Source organism: Enoplosus armatus, chromosome 2 (genome assembly GCF_043641665.1).
Source record: "Enoplosus armatus isolate fEnoArm2 chromosome 2, fEnoArm2.hap1, whole genome shotgun sequence".
Lineage (NCBI taxonomy): Eukaryota > Metazoa > Chordata > Actinopteri > Centrarchiformes > Enoplosidae > Enoplosus > Enoplosus armatus.
In genome coordinates this window covers 4,076,720-4,091,519 of record NC_092181.1, presented here as the reverse complement: position 1 = coordinate 4,091,519, position 14,800 = coordinate 4,076,720, and the positions used below count along the sequence as shown (strand labels likewise).

Here is a 14,800-nt window from a genome sequence, read left to right as displayed (position 1 = left end):
CTCTCCCTGCCTGCGGGGTGAAGGAGGGCAGCAGTGCGCCTCCTCCGCCTCCCACATCCCGGAGAGCTGGAAGTGCGCCAGGATGGGATTGGCTTCCCGCTCCTGTCAGGGAGGAACCGGAGCGCCGGGATACCCAAATATGGACTGGCCAATATCAGTTTGGATCGCATGACTCAGCACCAGACTATATATCCTTAGCGATGGGATCCCTGTTGAGGATGAAAGGCAAAGTGGGTTGTGGGAGTGTTTCAGGTGTCCCGGTAAAACTGGAAAAGGCTCACTGTGATAGTGGACTGCTGTGAGCTGAGAGACTCACTGAAACCGACTTGTTAACAAACAACAAGGAGTGTGGACGTGCACTTGAGGTATTTTATGTGTTTACCTGGGTTGAGCTTCCCACACGACGAATAGGCCTCGTCTTGTTTACAGTACTTGTTCCTGGCAACGACGTCATCGAGTCTATCTGACATCCCCGAGGCGGGAGCCACAGAGGAAACAACCAATCAGCACGCTGGTTGGAGCGCTCGTGGAGCCGGATCATATAAATACAGCGGAGCGCAACGGCCGCGTGTCACTAAAGAGGAAACAGAAGTGGAGCTCAGACTCAGAGCAAAAGACTCTCCTACTCACGAGTGGGTTGAAAACATCAGAATTAGTCACTGGACTCCGCTTTGAATCCAACTAAAGGTACAATTCGACGACTTGGTACAGTACAGTTCCACTATTTTGGAAGTTTTGCTCTGTTTTTGATAGATTTGATCGTCAGTAGAATAATACAGCGGGACTTTGTGCCGGAGATTGAATCAATTGGGACACTGAAGCCTCGGTGTCCAAGCAGCATCTTTGCAGCGCACTCTTGTATTTGACTGTCTGATTTGAAATATGTCCACAATAATGGAACAGCCTTTTTATGACGACTCGTTTCTCTCTGCTTATGGCCATCCAGGCGCAGCCCTGCCAGACTACAAGCTGCTAAAGCAGAATATGAACTTGAACTTCTCCGATTCATATCGGAACTCAAACTTCAAATCGCAGCACCTGCGCGCCGACAGTGATTTCTATTCAGCTGGGTCAGCGGACGTGGGCTCCCTGAAGCTCGCTTCTCCTGAACTGGAGCGACTGATCATCCAGAACAGTAACGGGGTCATCACTACAACGCCGACACCTGCCCATTACCTCTACAACCGCGGGATCACAGAGGAGCAGGAGGGCTTTGCTGACGGTTTTGTTAAAGCGCTGGACGACCTACACAAGATGAACCAGATGGCTCCTCCAAACGTGTCCATCGGCACCGGTGGCGTTGCCTGCTCGGCTCCAGGCTCGGTGTTCGATCTCGAGTACACCACCCTGGGCAGCTGCACGAACCCCAGTCTGTCTTCTTCAGCCGGCTATCCTTCCGCCACTATCAGCTACCCGCCGCACCACCAGTATCACCAGCATCCCCAGGCCCTTGCGCACGGGTCTCACCATTTCCAGCACCCGCTGGCCGGCGCGGGCATCCACTCGCAGCGGTACGGCGGGTTGAAAGAGGAGCCTCAGACAGTCCCCGACATGCAGAGCAGCGACAGCGGTTCTCCGCCGATGTCCCCCATCGACATGGAGAACCAGGAGCGGATCAAAGCGGAGCGCAAGCGGCTGCGGAACCGGCTCGCAGCCTCTAAGTGTCGGAGGCGCAAGCTGGAGCGCATCTCTCGCCTGGAGGACAAGGTGAAGGTGTTGAAAACGGACAACGCCGGACTGTCAAACACGGCTTCTCTACTGCGAGAGCAGGTGGCCCAACTCAAACAGAAAGTCATGACACATGTGAGCAGTGGCTGCCAGCTCATGTTAGCGCCCAAAGTGAAGTCTTACTGAAGAAACAATGCACTTTTTTAAAAACACTGGACACGAACTACACTGGCAACACGGTGAACAATGTATGTGAACATTGTCTGCACGAGAGAACTGGACCATTATGGTTTCTTTGGCTGAAAGGAAAGCAGCCGACACAGAAACCATACAAGACTAAAACACTTTGGGCATTTTTGAACAAGTTATTAAAAGTGTCGTCTTGGCTTTGCCTGTTTACATTTTACTTTAATTGCGATTTGTGATTCATTCTTATGTAAGTTATTTGTGTTTGTCAGGTTGAGCCTGTGTTTTTTTTTACTTGTACAGTATATATATATATATATTTAAGTAAATGAAATTATGAAACCGAGAAAGACGTGTTGTTGTTTGTTATTGAGGTTATGTGTGTTTAAAATGTCACCTCCTTAGAAATTCTTACAGTGATTCTCGTTAACATAACCACACTGTTGTCAATGATCTCCCTGGTCAGCAGTTCAACTTTACTACAGCAGCAGTTGCTTGACGTTGGAGACGTCCCAGCGTAGGATTGTTTCCGTATTGACGTACATACGTCAGTCCATATATGGTCAATTTTGCTGGCAAACGTCACATTGCGAAAATGTTTCCGGGAACTCCCTCCTACATTGCCCGTCAGAAAGGCTGCGCTCTCCCCTTCACGCCACCTTCACACCACAGTGTGTGTGTGTGTGTGTGTGTGTGTGTGTGTGTGTGTAACTGAAGAGGTTTGTCAATGAGTAGTTTATTTGAGCGTGGGGAGTTTCCCCATTCTGCTTTCAGTTTCCCAAAACAAGTCGTGAGAACCTTAGTTCAGGAAAATGGTTGAAAAAAAAGTTCCAGACAAACATGCAGCATAGACTTTCTGTGATGGGTAAGAGCCAGTTTGAAATGACAAGAACCAGTGCCAAAACAAGCTGGCAGAAATAAATGTTGGGGAGTAGAGTTGACTAATAATATGCAGGATCCACACAACAAATTACCCAATAAATTGTATAGACCTGGACACAAAATCAGGATTATTTTATCTGAAGAGTGATATATCTCACTATGTTTTTACTTCAGTAAAGACATGGACTGGTTACTCGGGTGTAATCCAATGTTACATCCTCAGCAACGGGAAGAAATGGTAGTCATTACTCTGGAGAGGATTAAAACATGGAACAGAAACTATTCTCCTCAAAGAGTGAAACATATCTGTAGTTGAGACACTCACACAGGTCTGTGTTTAATCATATCCAACAATCCAATCTTTCCCAATGAGATGCGGTGCCATTTGGCAATGCTACATTGTTGTGCGGAGTCACAAACCGCAAGAACTCCAACATTAACAAAGACTTCACAGCCTCGTGACATACTCAGATCCTCTGCCAGGCACAGGGCCCAGGACTGATACAACAAGTTAATTCCAAAAATGTTGTGAAGGCACTGAACTAGCAGGCACCAAGACCAGATTTGGAAAGATATATAGCCCCACCTAGGGGACAGAAGTGGAATGACTTTCACGATATAATGTACAGCAGTCCCGTTTCATTTGTCAGACAAAACACACAAAGTCACAATTTTTTCCCACTGTTTTAATAAAGATGGTAGCAAATTATTAATTACAGCAAGGAAAAAAACTGAATACTTTTTTCTGAAAAAAGGAACAAAACTATACTTTCAGTGCTTGAGACTATGAGGTTGCCCCACCAATTGTACACTGGACGTACAAAAAGATAAGACTTGCAACAAAAGGATTTATCTCAACAAGTTCTGAGATTTTGTTGGGTTTAGTACATTGGACGCCATGAGATACTGCTTCACAGGGACACCTCTAATCTGAAGGCAAGTGCTACAGTTGGGAAGTCAGCTAGAAGACATTTACTGCTTGGAGAAGAAATCTTTACTCTTCTCAACGTCTGGGATGATGGTGTCGCTCCCAGGTTTCCAGCCAGCAGGGCACACTGTGTGGAGAGAGAACAGGGACACAGTTTAGCACAGGGTGTAAGCAACACACATACCCTGAGGACAAAGTACGTGTGTGAGGACCCGGGAGGGTAAACTAATAATGCAAGGCTATGTCCACAAACTAACTATACCCTCCAAGTCAGTCTACAGCTAAGGAGAAACTCAATTCCTCATTTAAAAACTGTTTTTCTCTCCTAAATATATACAAATTAGGAGTGAGATGTGCAGTGCTAAGTATTTAAAATTACACATATCAAATACAAGTAAAAGCAGTACGGATGTTTCTGTTAGATGTGCCTAAGATCAAGAAGAGTCTGGTCAAAATCAGAGCCCCCCACAGCAACAATAAGCCTATGTTCCAACAGCAGTGAAGGTGAAAGACAAATCCAACGGTCATAAACCGAACGTCAGCGGCAGCTTTTAACCCCCTGAACATAAAACAATGCAGACGCCATTTTCACAGGTCTAACTGGCTGAAAAACAATAAAACCATACACGTGTGCGTGTGTGCATATGATGGTTAAATGAACTGATGCCAGGACATTAAACTGGGGGCATTTACACGTATTTTACTCACCTTCTCCATATTTGTCAGTGTGCTGGAAGGCCTGGACCAGGCGCAGAGTCTCATCCACAGAGCGACCCACTGGCAAATCATTGATGGTGATCTGCCTCAAGATGCCCTTGTCGTCAATCACAAACAGACCCCTAAGAGGCAAAAATTCAGCTTATAGTATTGCACAAAACTGTTCTATGGTCTCACCAGACTTGCAATGTTTACTTTGTCATTTTAGTAGCAATCAAAGAGTATTACATTCTACTAAGCTCCCACCAGACAGTCAGATAAAACCTTTTATATAAATGACACAAGCAGTCTGCCTGACCTGTATGCGATTCCGTCATCCTCTTTCAGCACACCGTAATCTCTGGAGATATTCTTGGTGAGGTCTGCCACAAGGGAGATTTTCATACAACCCAGACCTCCCTGCTTCCTTGGTGTGTTGATCCTGTAGGATGAAAAAAATTACAATATAATAATTAACAAATCAAAAACCCATTTAATGTTGCAAGTGCACTCACCAGTACTGTACTTAAACATTTCAAAATAATTACAATCCTCGTCGAGATTCAGTGCATGTAGTGGTATTATTGATATGTGTGGTTGTATAAAAAAAAATAAAAAAAAAGGGATGTTACAAACAGAGGACAATGCAGCCTTCAAAGTTACCTAAACAGAAGAAAACCCATTTGTCTATATGGTAGTTACACCTTTTTGAAAGCCAAGCTCTAACTTTTTAAAAATACATTTAATGCTATGCATCAGAACGAGGTCAAACTGCGGTAAGACTCAAGAATTGTGCAGGATAATTCGTTATGCCATTCAAATTCCTCTCTGCTTTTGATTCCGTCTAGAAAGTGCAATTAGATTAAGAAACCGTTACCTCTTCTCAGTATATCAGGACTCAGAACTTATCAAGACCGCGCAGAAGAAGCGCAGTGACAGAAGATAAACTGGGGTGGGTGTTGTTTCAGATATGCCAACTGGAGTACTTAGAAATTGCCAAGTAGGTCTTGATCTCAGTCACGTAATGAGCTGATGATATCTACAGAGTCCCGATGCAATAATTCGATATATCTGTCTTAGATATAAGTCTGCACCACAGCTTTCATTTAATGGATTCTCTGTGCATTTTTTTTTTGGTCCAATAGCTTTCTTATGGTGTCAGTGTTTTGGATACTTGCAGAGAGACCAGTGTTGTTGTTGATCTGTTGTGACAAGAATAAAATAAGAAAGTTGAAACGTATTTTTCTTTTTCAAAAACAGTAGTACTTAACAGGCACAGATCACCTGCAAAATAATCACTGAAATACATGCAAAGAAAACTTAAAGCAGCTCTGCTTACTCCACAGTGTGTTGGCTGTGTATGGATGTTATTATTGTCCCACTGCATACAACCACACAAATTACAATACAAAAAAAAAAAATCAAGCCATGATTTCCTTCCAGTCAGCAGAAATTCTCACCATGCCAAGTGGCTGAAGTGGGAGTCTACGGAGCAGCCGATAACCTCGCAGCCGAGACTGCGGAACTCCTCTGCCCTGTCGCTGAAAGCCACGATCTCAGTGGGGCACACAAATGTGAAGTCCAGGGGGTAGAAGAAGAATATCACATACTTCCCTGAACAGCACAGAAGGAAGAAAATGAGGCAAGCATTGATTTGAATCAACCACATTAGATGTGTCCCCCAAAAAGTTGTTGTTACTCAAGAAGAGTGGGTCTACATATACCGTAAGTACAAAGTTAGATTGAGTAGTAGAAGTAGAAATACCTCTACTACTATTGTTGTATGAAGCCTATGAGAAATAACTATTACCTCTGTAGTCTGACAGCTTGATGTCCTTGAACTGTCCATTCACTACAGCTGTGGCTGTGAAGTCTGGGGCAGGCTGGCCAATCTTAGCATTTCCAGAGGACATGATGTTGGTGGCAAATGACTGAGGGAGAGATGGCACACAGAGTTACCAGACACATCCTGATGCTCGTGCAACGTCAAAGATAAATTCTGCCTGGGGTGGAGCCCTGATGGCAACGGAATCTTTAAACAACACTCACAAAGAACAAAAGACATTTAGACTGAAAAACACCAAGTGCTTAAGGCTTAAGACATCCAGGTCTTGCAGCGCTTTGATAATTGGTGCACTGCTCAAAAGCTTGTTCAGTTAGTCAAACCCACGTTAAGTCACATGCAAGTCATGTTCAGCCAGCAGGGAACAATAGCCTATTAGGAGGCTTACATAACCATGATAAGCACAAACCAATAACAGGATATAAACTTGTCTTTATAGGAGGGATACACATATTTATGAGTATTTTAGATCAAGGCTGCAGTTTTAATCCTTGCAACTATTTAGAGGACATAATTTTAATAATTTTACACACTAAACATAGTGTTGATCCAACCAGGCCTTCACAGCAGCCATGAGGTGTTTATTCTTTTAAATAGCTATGGTTTGGTGCAATGAACAAGGTGTGTATAAAACATCCTTCCCTTGTCATAATTCAAAAACAGACAAAAGCCAACAATCTATTGTCGCCTTGACTGATTCACAGAGGTGTACGCGAGTATCAGACGTTGCTTGGTCAAAGTCCAACGTTGTAGATCAAAAGCTTCACATTAAAAGTCGTTTGACAAATGAGGTTGTAGCAGCAAAGGCTGGACAAAGCGAGGGGGGCATTGACAAGTCTCTCCTGCAAGCTGCAGCACAGGGACAAAGAGACCGAAACAGGCCCAAATACTTAAGGAGGGGAGCAACTGACCCGCACTGCCTGGCTAGCTTAACGTTAGCTTAGTGTAGTAAACCGGTTTCTTTGTTGTCTCTGCTCCAGGCTAAAGAGTCGCTACTCCTGGCCGAGCCGCGGTGACATAATGTGAACTTCTGACAGAAAAAACAGACAGACCTATAGTTTTTTTTACTCACCTGTCTTTACGTAAAGCCGACGAAGTTGGCAGAGCGGAGGTCGGTTGCTGGCAGGAGGAGAGAGTATTCAAAGAAGGGACGGCTGAGTGCAAGAAGTAGGCAGGGCTAGCTGTGGCCTCCGGAAGTGAAAATACCGCCTTCCAAAGTAAAAGTTGAGATTAGAACCAAATTAATGGCATTACATTTAAACTTTTATAATAATAATATATCATATAAAGTAGTTAAAATAAGCTCCACACTTACTAGCTGCAACATTGACTGCTTACATGTTAATGCATCAGTAACAGTAATCTGATAATATAATATATAACACTGTCAGGGGGCACTCTGCTACCTAATGAGTACTTTTATTTTTAATACTTTAATTACATTTTGTTACTAATACTTCTGTGCTTTTACTCAAGTTGATTTTAATATGCAAGACTTTACTTGTAACAGAGTATTTCTACTATGTGGCACTGTATTGCTACTTTGACTTAAGTAAAAAATAACTAACTTTTTATATAATAATTAATATCTAACTTTTTCTCCCTTACAACAAACTTCCCTTTTTGAGTTCCTTTAGTCAAATTAGTTGTAGCTTCTAACTGGACGTGTTACGCCACTAACTCTGCTCATTGTTATTCCTTACTGAGAAGAACACATAGGCCGTGTCAGGTGCACAAGACAGATTCATGAAGGGTTCTCAGGACTGTTCTCTTGGTGGCAGTGTAGTTCTGTTCTCCAAGAGGCCTTGGTTAATACTCATTGAGTTAATACTCATCGATTCACCTGTCTTCTGACCTCAGGGACATTTACATTTTGCTAAAATTCCTCATTTGATACTTTTCTTTTTGGCCTGTTAAAACCAAGGACTAAAAGCACATGCATACATTTCTCTTGGATTGTACCATGAAGTGTACAAAGACACTGGGGATGGCTGTTCTCAAACTATCAAACTGTGAAAAGGGATTAATTGACGGGAAACAATGTACAAAGCCAAGTGTCAGCAATGTTTGATTGATCAAGGTATGTCAGTGTTTTTCAAAGTTTGTGGACTATAGCTATTTCTGATGACACCAAACCATCCAAATGTATGTTTATGAGAAAAGTCAAAAGATAGTTAGTTAGTTTATATAAAATAACTTCACATGATCAAATAAAAACATTAGGTCCAAACCATATTATTGTCAGTGCCTAAGTGAAAGCAACTGTTACTATCCACCTCTGTGCTATGGCTTTAAACAGGTAAGATAGTGAATGTTTAATAAACAAAATATTTTAATGTGTTATCCAGATACACGTTTCTGTTCTCTGAGAGCAGGACACATCACATGGCAGTCAAGGGGCAGCAGAATTCTTGGAGAAGGTTTTTAAAAAAAGGGTCAGCTGGAATAGTTTACATGGTGACACTGACTCTCTCCATGGCTGGATGATCTTATAATCAGAGGCAGGTACTCGCCAGGAGTGCTGTCCAGACTGCTGATCCTGGAGCTGTCCCACTTTAATGACATCAACAGTTTGCCCTCACTAAAAGTCTATCGTTTACTAACGACACCTGTTTACACACAGTAAACAATGTGTGTGTGTGTCCCAGACTGACTGATTTATTTATTTTTATGTATCTGGGATCTGATATCCTGTTTACCCTCGGTAGTCACGAGATTTATGGTTCTATCACCAACGATTGTTGGTGATTGATTTACTTTAAACCAAAACAGGAGATGAGAGACTGAGGCTGAGAGCTCAACTCACCAAAACAGAAGACCTTATTACTGACCTTTGTTGATCAATCTTTGTGAGTATTGACTCAAAATAATCTGTATAGTCTACTTATAAACGTCATAAAAGGTCATGTTTCATTGAATCTTTTTAATTAACCAAGTACTTTCGTCACGCTAGCTGTCAAACTAACATAACAAGTTAGCTAGCTTAAGTGTTTCTGTGGTTAATATTAGCTAATGTGAGTTTATTTTCTTTTAGACTGCATGAAAATGGAGAATAACACCAGGGGATGTTTCAGCAAATGCCGGCATTTCTTTATCCGGAATATGTTAACTGTCTCGAGCCTGATTGCTGTTGCCCTGGGTAAGTGATGATGGCTGGGAGAGTCATTGTAAACAATGTAAGTTTAGCTACTTGCTCCAACTGAAGAACTGTCCAATTTAGCTAAGTTAGCTAGCTAACTGTTAAAGCCAGCTAAGTTAACGTTATAACTAGTTACACTAGTTTTAATCTGCTTATTGGACAGCATTCACGTTAGATTTGTCTCTGTCTCTGACTGAAATATGAACTAGTATAACTTAACTGTTAAATCTTTAAACAGCATTAAAATACATTTTAAGGACAAAAAAAACACTTAGCTAGCTAATGTTAAGTAAATATTTTTTGGGAAACAAATGTGAACGGTCTAACTTATAGGTTAAACACGGTGTATTTATCAAAACGCATATATATATAAATATAGCTAAAGTTAACAGGTTATAATAACCTTGCTAATAAATATCCCAGTCCCGACTAAAAATTGGCAAATCATGTTAAATCACAAAGAAATCTTGGCTGACACCAAAGACACTTTGCTAAATTAAGGTAACGTAGGCTAATATATAATATGGACACAGTATATAAAAATACACGCCTGAGGCAATGTTCTGTTCAGAAATTACTTGAAAATACCACATCCTGTTACCAGGGCAACCACAGGTGCATCTTTTACATCCTGAAATGTGAATATGGCGGCACAATACGTAACGATAGATGCTGTACACATGTGTATCACACCAGGTTAAACAGCACCATCCAGTGGACAGGTTAAATCATTGCATTTACTCCAACAGAGGGGCCACATTAAACGAGCCAAAACAAAATGGTTTTGAAGAGCAGTGACCTGACAGTCACCTGTAATGCTACCATGTGGATGTTATTGTGTGTGCCAAGATGCTGTAGTGCTAGTCATATGTTCATCAGCATGAATGTCCCCACTTGATTAGGAAGCTTTGTATACACGTGTGTGCAGATTGGAGAGGGTAGAGAACAGCATTACACAGAACAAATATATTTGAGAATGGGTGTTGCTGACAAGTTGTTCTTTTCTTTTTTTTTCTTTTATTGGGACAATGTGTATGGATCCATCTATCTCGCTGTCTGAAATATAGTAAATTGTATTATATATATGTAAGCATGTTAGGATACAGTACACACATTTAATACAGAATAGGCCTATAATATACCAACTAGAATAACCAAATGATGAATTCTGATTTATTATTGTCATTTGTATTGCATTGTACTGTAGTTTGACATTGTTTAGTTTTGTTATGTTGTATCACGCTGTATTTGTGCAAACACAAGGGCACTTGGTTTGTTTTGCTTCTGTTACATCTCTATTCTCAGTGATTTTCAACCTTTTTTCTGTGTTGAAGTTCTGATATTTCTTTGTTACTGTCTCACAGGCGTTGCTTTGGGCATGACTATGAAGACATTTGTCCCTCTGTCGAACCCCAACAAAGTCTACATCGGCTTTCCAGGAGAAATATTCATGCGGATGCTTCAGTGTGTTACTGTTCCTTTCATTGTGACAAATGTGGCAACAGGTAAGCCACAGGTGTATCTCTCACTGTTACATTAGGTTATACATGTTACACTCATAGCGTTTATTTTATTTATGTTTAAATGATCCTCACAGAGGTTTGAAATAACACACCTCAGCTCACTTAAGATGTACAGTAACTGTGTTGCTCCAACTTTCCATCACATTACAATGCTGTAAAACTCATATATGATTTTACTGATGCTCTAACTTTCAGACTTAAGACCTTTTTTTATTTTTAATAGGAGTTTGTAGTCTGAGTGACGGCATCTCCAGAAAAATCACTATACGTGCAGCAGTGTACTTTGTCTCAACCACTCTTCTGGCTGTTGCTCTGGGTAAGAGAAATACCTTCCATCAAATATACACTCCAGTTTAAACACCCAGCTAAACCTAATGCAGTCCAATACAACTTCAGCCTCCAAAGTGACCGTAAAGAGTTTCAACAAAAACTGAACATTATAAACTTCATGAAGGTAGTGTTTATTGCAGGCCTGTTGAACTCGACTGCATCAGTCTGAGCACGTTTCTTCATACAAACACACAATTAGTGAGCAGGTTTGACCAGAAGCATCTTTTAATGCTTTACATCAAAATCCTATTGTTTTAGTATTCTATATTAAAGCGGCAGTACACCCAAATTACCCCTAGTGATATCTATCCATACAGATTGTTTGGTTTGGAGTTTTTCATTTTGGCTAAAAGGCAGTTTTTTATTCTTCATTCATGGTGTTGTGCTGTGGTAATAGGAGGGTGATTAAGTCGCCATGAAATCCATCTAAACGGACGTGATGCTGAAAGTCATGTGTTTCCTTGTAGAATATATTCAGGTATTTGCAGTTGTAGTTGTCGTAGTGTTAATTCCATTCAATCCTGTGTGATATTTGAATCTAGCTATTGTATAGTGCTGGACTCAGTCCACATGGAACAGCTAGAATACATGTTGTGCTTCCTGCATTATGTGTTGCAGGATTAATGTTGGTGCTGTTGATCAAGCCTGGGGTCAGCCATGATGCTAGTAAAGTTGCAGCTTGTGATGAAGAAGCCTTCTCCACGTTTGATGCCTTGTATGATCTAATAAGGTGAGAAGAAAGTGTGTATTCTGACAGCCCGTCCTGACTCTTACCACAACTCGATCCTCTTCATGTTTAGGTTTCAGTTTCCGGTAACATTTCAGAAAATGCTGGATCCATCAATCAGAGAATTCATTTCCTTCAGAATTACATCCATCAGTGTTTTCTTAAGCAAAATGATTGTATGTGAGGTGTGATACAAAGTTAGGTAAACACATTACGAATTCTTTTCAGACTTGTCAACATTTACAAGCTGATTCATGTTTTTAGCCGTCTGTTTCATGATGGTAGATGTGTCTTCTTTACTCTTTATAGGAACATGTTGCCAAAAGATCTGATTCTGGCTAGCTTTCAGCAGGTAGGTTTTATTACTCAGGCATGCGATATACGGCCCCTGAAGGAGACAATGTAACATCGTGAGATGTGACTTTTTTTTCTTCTTCAGTACAAAACTCGGAGGTTGGAGTTTGAGATTGAAGCAGCCGATCAAAATTCGAGCCTGGAAATGGTGAATATTTTCACGGTGATAATTGTTGACACATGAAGTTGCTATCAGACGTCGTTCTCACTGAGTTTCTCCTCTGGTTTCAGAAAAGCACACAAGTGCGTCTGGAGGGGGAATATATTGATGGAATCAACACTTTGGGCCTGATCATCTGGTCTTTTATTTTCGGACTGGCCCTCAGGAAGATGGGAGAAAGAGGGAAAGTCTTTGTGGATATCCTAACCGCCGCCAACGAGGTCTGCAAACATTTGGTTCAGATCATAGTAAGGTAAGGTGAAACAGCAGGTTTGCTCTGGAGGAAAATCTCAACCGTTTCATCTGTGTGAAAATGAACAAGGTCAATGAAGTTTCATTCTGTTGTTTCCTCTCCAGCCTCTTGCCAGTCGGAGTCTTGTTCATGACGGCCAGCTATGTTTTTGAGGTTGGGGACAACTGGGAGATTGTCCTCAAGCTCGTAAAGTACGCGGCAGTGGTTGTTAGTGGGTGTGTTCTCTTTTGCACTTTTAGCACCATTGCAGATGCACCGTGGACGCAAACTCTATTTGCTGCTGTCAGTAACTCCGGTTGGTGTAGTCATTGTGTAGCGTTTGCTCTTTTTCAGGCTCTTCATCCACGGGGCCGTAGTTCTACCACTGATCTATCTCCTGTGTGTGAGACGGAACCCCTTTCCTGTCATTAAGGGGATTTCTCCCGCCTTGCTGAGGGCCCTGCTCATCTCGCGCATGTAAGAGAGTTTGAGTTTTTATCTCTATATCGTCCTTCAACAGCACAGTGTCACAGAGAGGATTTATTGAGAATATGAAGATATTTAAGAACTAACAAGAGATGCACTGTGTCTCCAAGCGACGCCGTCTGGCTGACTTTCAGATGTTGTGAGCAAGTAATCCTGATCGACAGGAGGATCACTGGCTTCATGCTGCCGATTGGGATCAGCGTCAACATGGACGGAACGGCTCTTTATGAAGTGGTGGCGGCAGTTTTCATCGCACAACTCAACTGCATCAATCTGAACTGGAGCCAGTTAATTACCCTTGGGTAAGTCATATTTTCTCACTCACGCTGTTCTGTCTCTTGTTGTTAGGAGCTGGGGTTAAGTTGGATGCAAGTAGCACATTGATTCTAGTTAATATTCCAGTATACGGTTCTTCCCATGTCGTTGAGTGTGATTGTGTCTTCAACAGTCCACTGTGGTGATCACTGACGTGGCTCTGTGTCTCCCCTGCAGAGCGACAGTAGCAGTGTCCAGTGTGGGAGAAGCAGGGATCCCGGCTATGGGAGGAATGACCACTCTCTTCATTTTGGCCGTCATTGGGATTCCTGCGAGGGACGCTTCCCTCCTGTTGGTCTTAGAATGGCTGCTGTAAGTTTAACCCGTGTTTACCACACCTGACATCAAACAACACAGTGTGGAGACACACATATCCTCAGCTCTGCGGCGTCTTCCTTCCAGAGACCGCTGCAACACTGCTGTCAACGTCCTGGGAGACTGCATCGGCGTGGCGCTTGTTGAGCATCTGTCAAGAAAAGAACTTGAAGAAATGGATGGACAGGGACAGACCATGCAGGGACAGGCCATGTGGGGACAGGCCATGCGGGGACAGTCCATGTGGGGACAGGCCATGCAGGAACAGGCCATACAGGAACAGGCCATGCGGGGACAGGCCATGCAGGGACAGGCCATGCTGGGACAGGCCATGCAGGGACAGGCCATGCTGGGACAGGCCTTGGCAAGGTGACATGTTAGTTGGTCAAAGTGTTTCTGTTTTCACAGCATTAAAGGCATCATCGGCAGATATTGGATCATTTGAACCCAGCACATGGACAAATGAACAAGGCACCTTGTTTCTAGTAGCAGATTATCAGAGTGTGTGAGTGGAATGAAGCTCACAGCTACTACAGTCATTCACACAGAGACTATAATACTCTGATTTGCGTCTGTATGTCACTCAGGGATTGGACGGAAGAGCTCAACACTGATAGTAAGGAGCTCCAGGTCCTGGTCCACGCCAGCAGCCGAGTCCCTCTTGACAACAAAACACCGCGGCCGAAGACGGAGCACATGTAGATCAGCAGAAACAGGGTCCGTGGAGCAGCAGCATGAACAGGGCTGCCATTGAAAAGAATTCCTAAAATTTTGAAATTTGCTATTACATCTGTAATATTTTTTTGCACTTTAAAATGAGCCTGTCAGCAAGGATTTGTACTTTTGATTTATTTATTTGTATTCTGTTTTGTAGTTGATGTCGATATCCAATAGGATACAATGATTAGTTGATTTGATTAGTTTGGCTCAGATCTCTTTGATCTACTTTTAGCAGAATAAACAGGTTGACAGGTTGAAACGATCCGGAGTGCCAGACTGCATCGCTGTGATTTGTT

At 42.4% G+C, this 14,800-nt stretch overlaps 3 protein-coding genes across 3 annotated transcripts; 2 read left to right on the top strand and 1 right to left on the bottom strand.

The window, feature by feature from the left end:
• Positions 1-275: 275 nt before the first annotated feature.
• On the top strand, positions 276-2,198 carry LOC139297268 (transcription factor JunB-like). The gene is made up of 2 exons (XM_070919863.1): positions 276-687; positions 947-2,198. Exon 2 carries the CDS (start codon positions 985-987, stop codon positions 1,852-1,854), a length of 870 nt encoding a protein of 289 aa, XP_070775964.1. The 5' UTR covers positions 276-687; positions 947-984; the 3' UTR covers positions 1,855-2,198.
• Positions 2,199-3,413: 1,215 nt separating this feature from the next.
• On the bottom strand, positions 3,414-7,343 carry prdx2 (peroxiredoxin 2). The gene is made up of 6 exons (XM_070919875.1): positions 7,276-7,343; positions 6,171-6,291; positions 5,821-5,974; positions 4,680-4,802; positions 4,373-4,503; positions 3,414-3,791 (listed from the first exon to the last, which is right to left on the bottom strand). The coding sequence occupies exons 2-6, from the start codon at positions 6,271-6,273 to the stop codon at positions 3,709-3,711; spliced, it is 594 nt and encodes a 197-aa protein (XP_070775976.1). The 5' UTR covers positions 6,274-6,291; positions 7,276-7,343; the 3' UTR covers positions 3,414-3,708.
• A 1,899-nt stretch (positions 7,344-9,242) lies between these two features.
• LOC139302956 (excitatory amino acid transporter 3-like) lies at positions 9,243-14,486 on the top strand. Its single transcript, XM_070926620.1, has 13 exons — positions 9,243-9,342; positions 10,707-10,847; positions 11,089-11,181; positions 11,814-11,925; positions 12,232-12,274; positions 12,362-12,424; positions 12,508-12,689; positions 12,794-12,904; positions 13,023-13,145; positions 13,265-13,456; positions 13,647-13,781; positions 13,872-13,997; positions 14,372-14,486. The coding sequence occupies exons 1-13, from the start codon at positions 9,243-9,245 to the stop codon at positions 14,484-14,486; spliced, it is 1,536 nt and encodes a 511-aa protein (XP_070782721.1).
• The last annotated feature ends 314 nt before the right edge of the window (positions 14,487-14,800 follow it).

Coding starts and splice junctions, on each gene's coding strand:
- LOC139297268 (XM_070919863.1), top strand. CDS start 985: ATGAACTTGAACTTCTCCGATTCATATCGGAACTCAAACTTCAAATCG.
- prdx2 (XM_070919875.1), bottom strand. CDS start 6,273: ATGTCCTCTGGAAATGCTAAGATTGGCCAGCCTGCCCCAGACTTCACA. Junction 4,803..5,820: donor CACTTCAGCCACTTGGCATG/GTGAGAATTTCT, acceptor TTCATCCTACAG/GATCAACACACCAAGGAAGC. Junction 3,792..4,372: donor CACTGACAAATATGGAGAAG/GTGAGTAAAATA, acceptor CTCTCCACACAG/TGTGCCCTGCTGGCTGGAAA.
- LOC139302956 (XM_070926620.1), top strand. CDS start 9,243: ATGAAAATGGAGAATAACACCAGGGGATGTTTCAGCAAATGCCGGCAT. Junction 10,848..11,088: donor TGTGACAAATGTGGCAACAG/GTAAGCCACAGG, acceptor TATTTTTAATAG/GAGTTTGTAGTCTGAGTGAC. Junction 13,998..14,371: donor ACCATGCAGGGACAGGCCAT/GTGGGGACAGGC, acceptor TATGTCACTCAG/GGATTGGACGGAAGAGCTCA.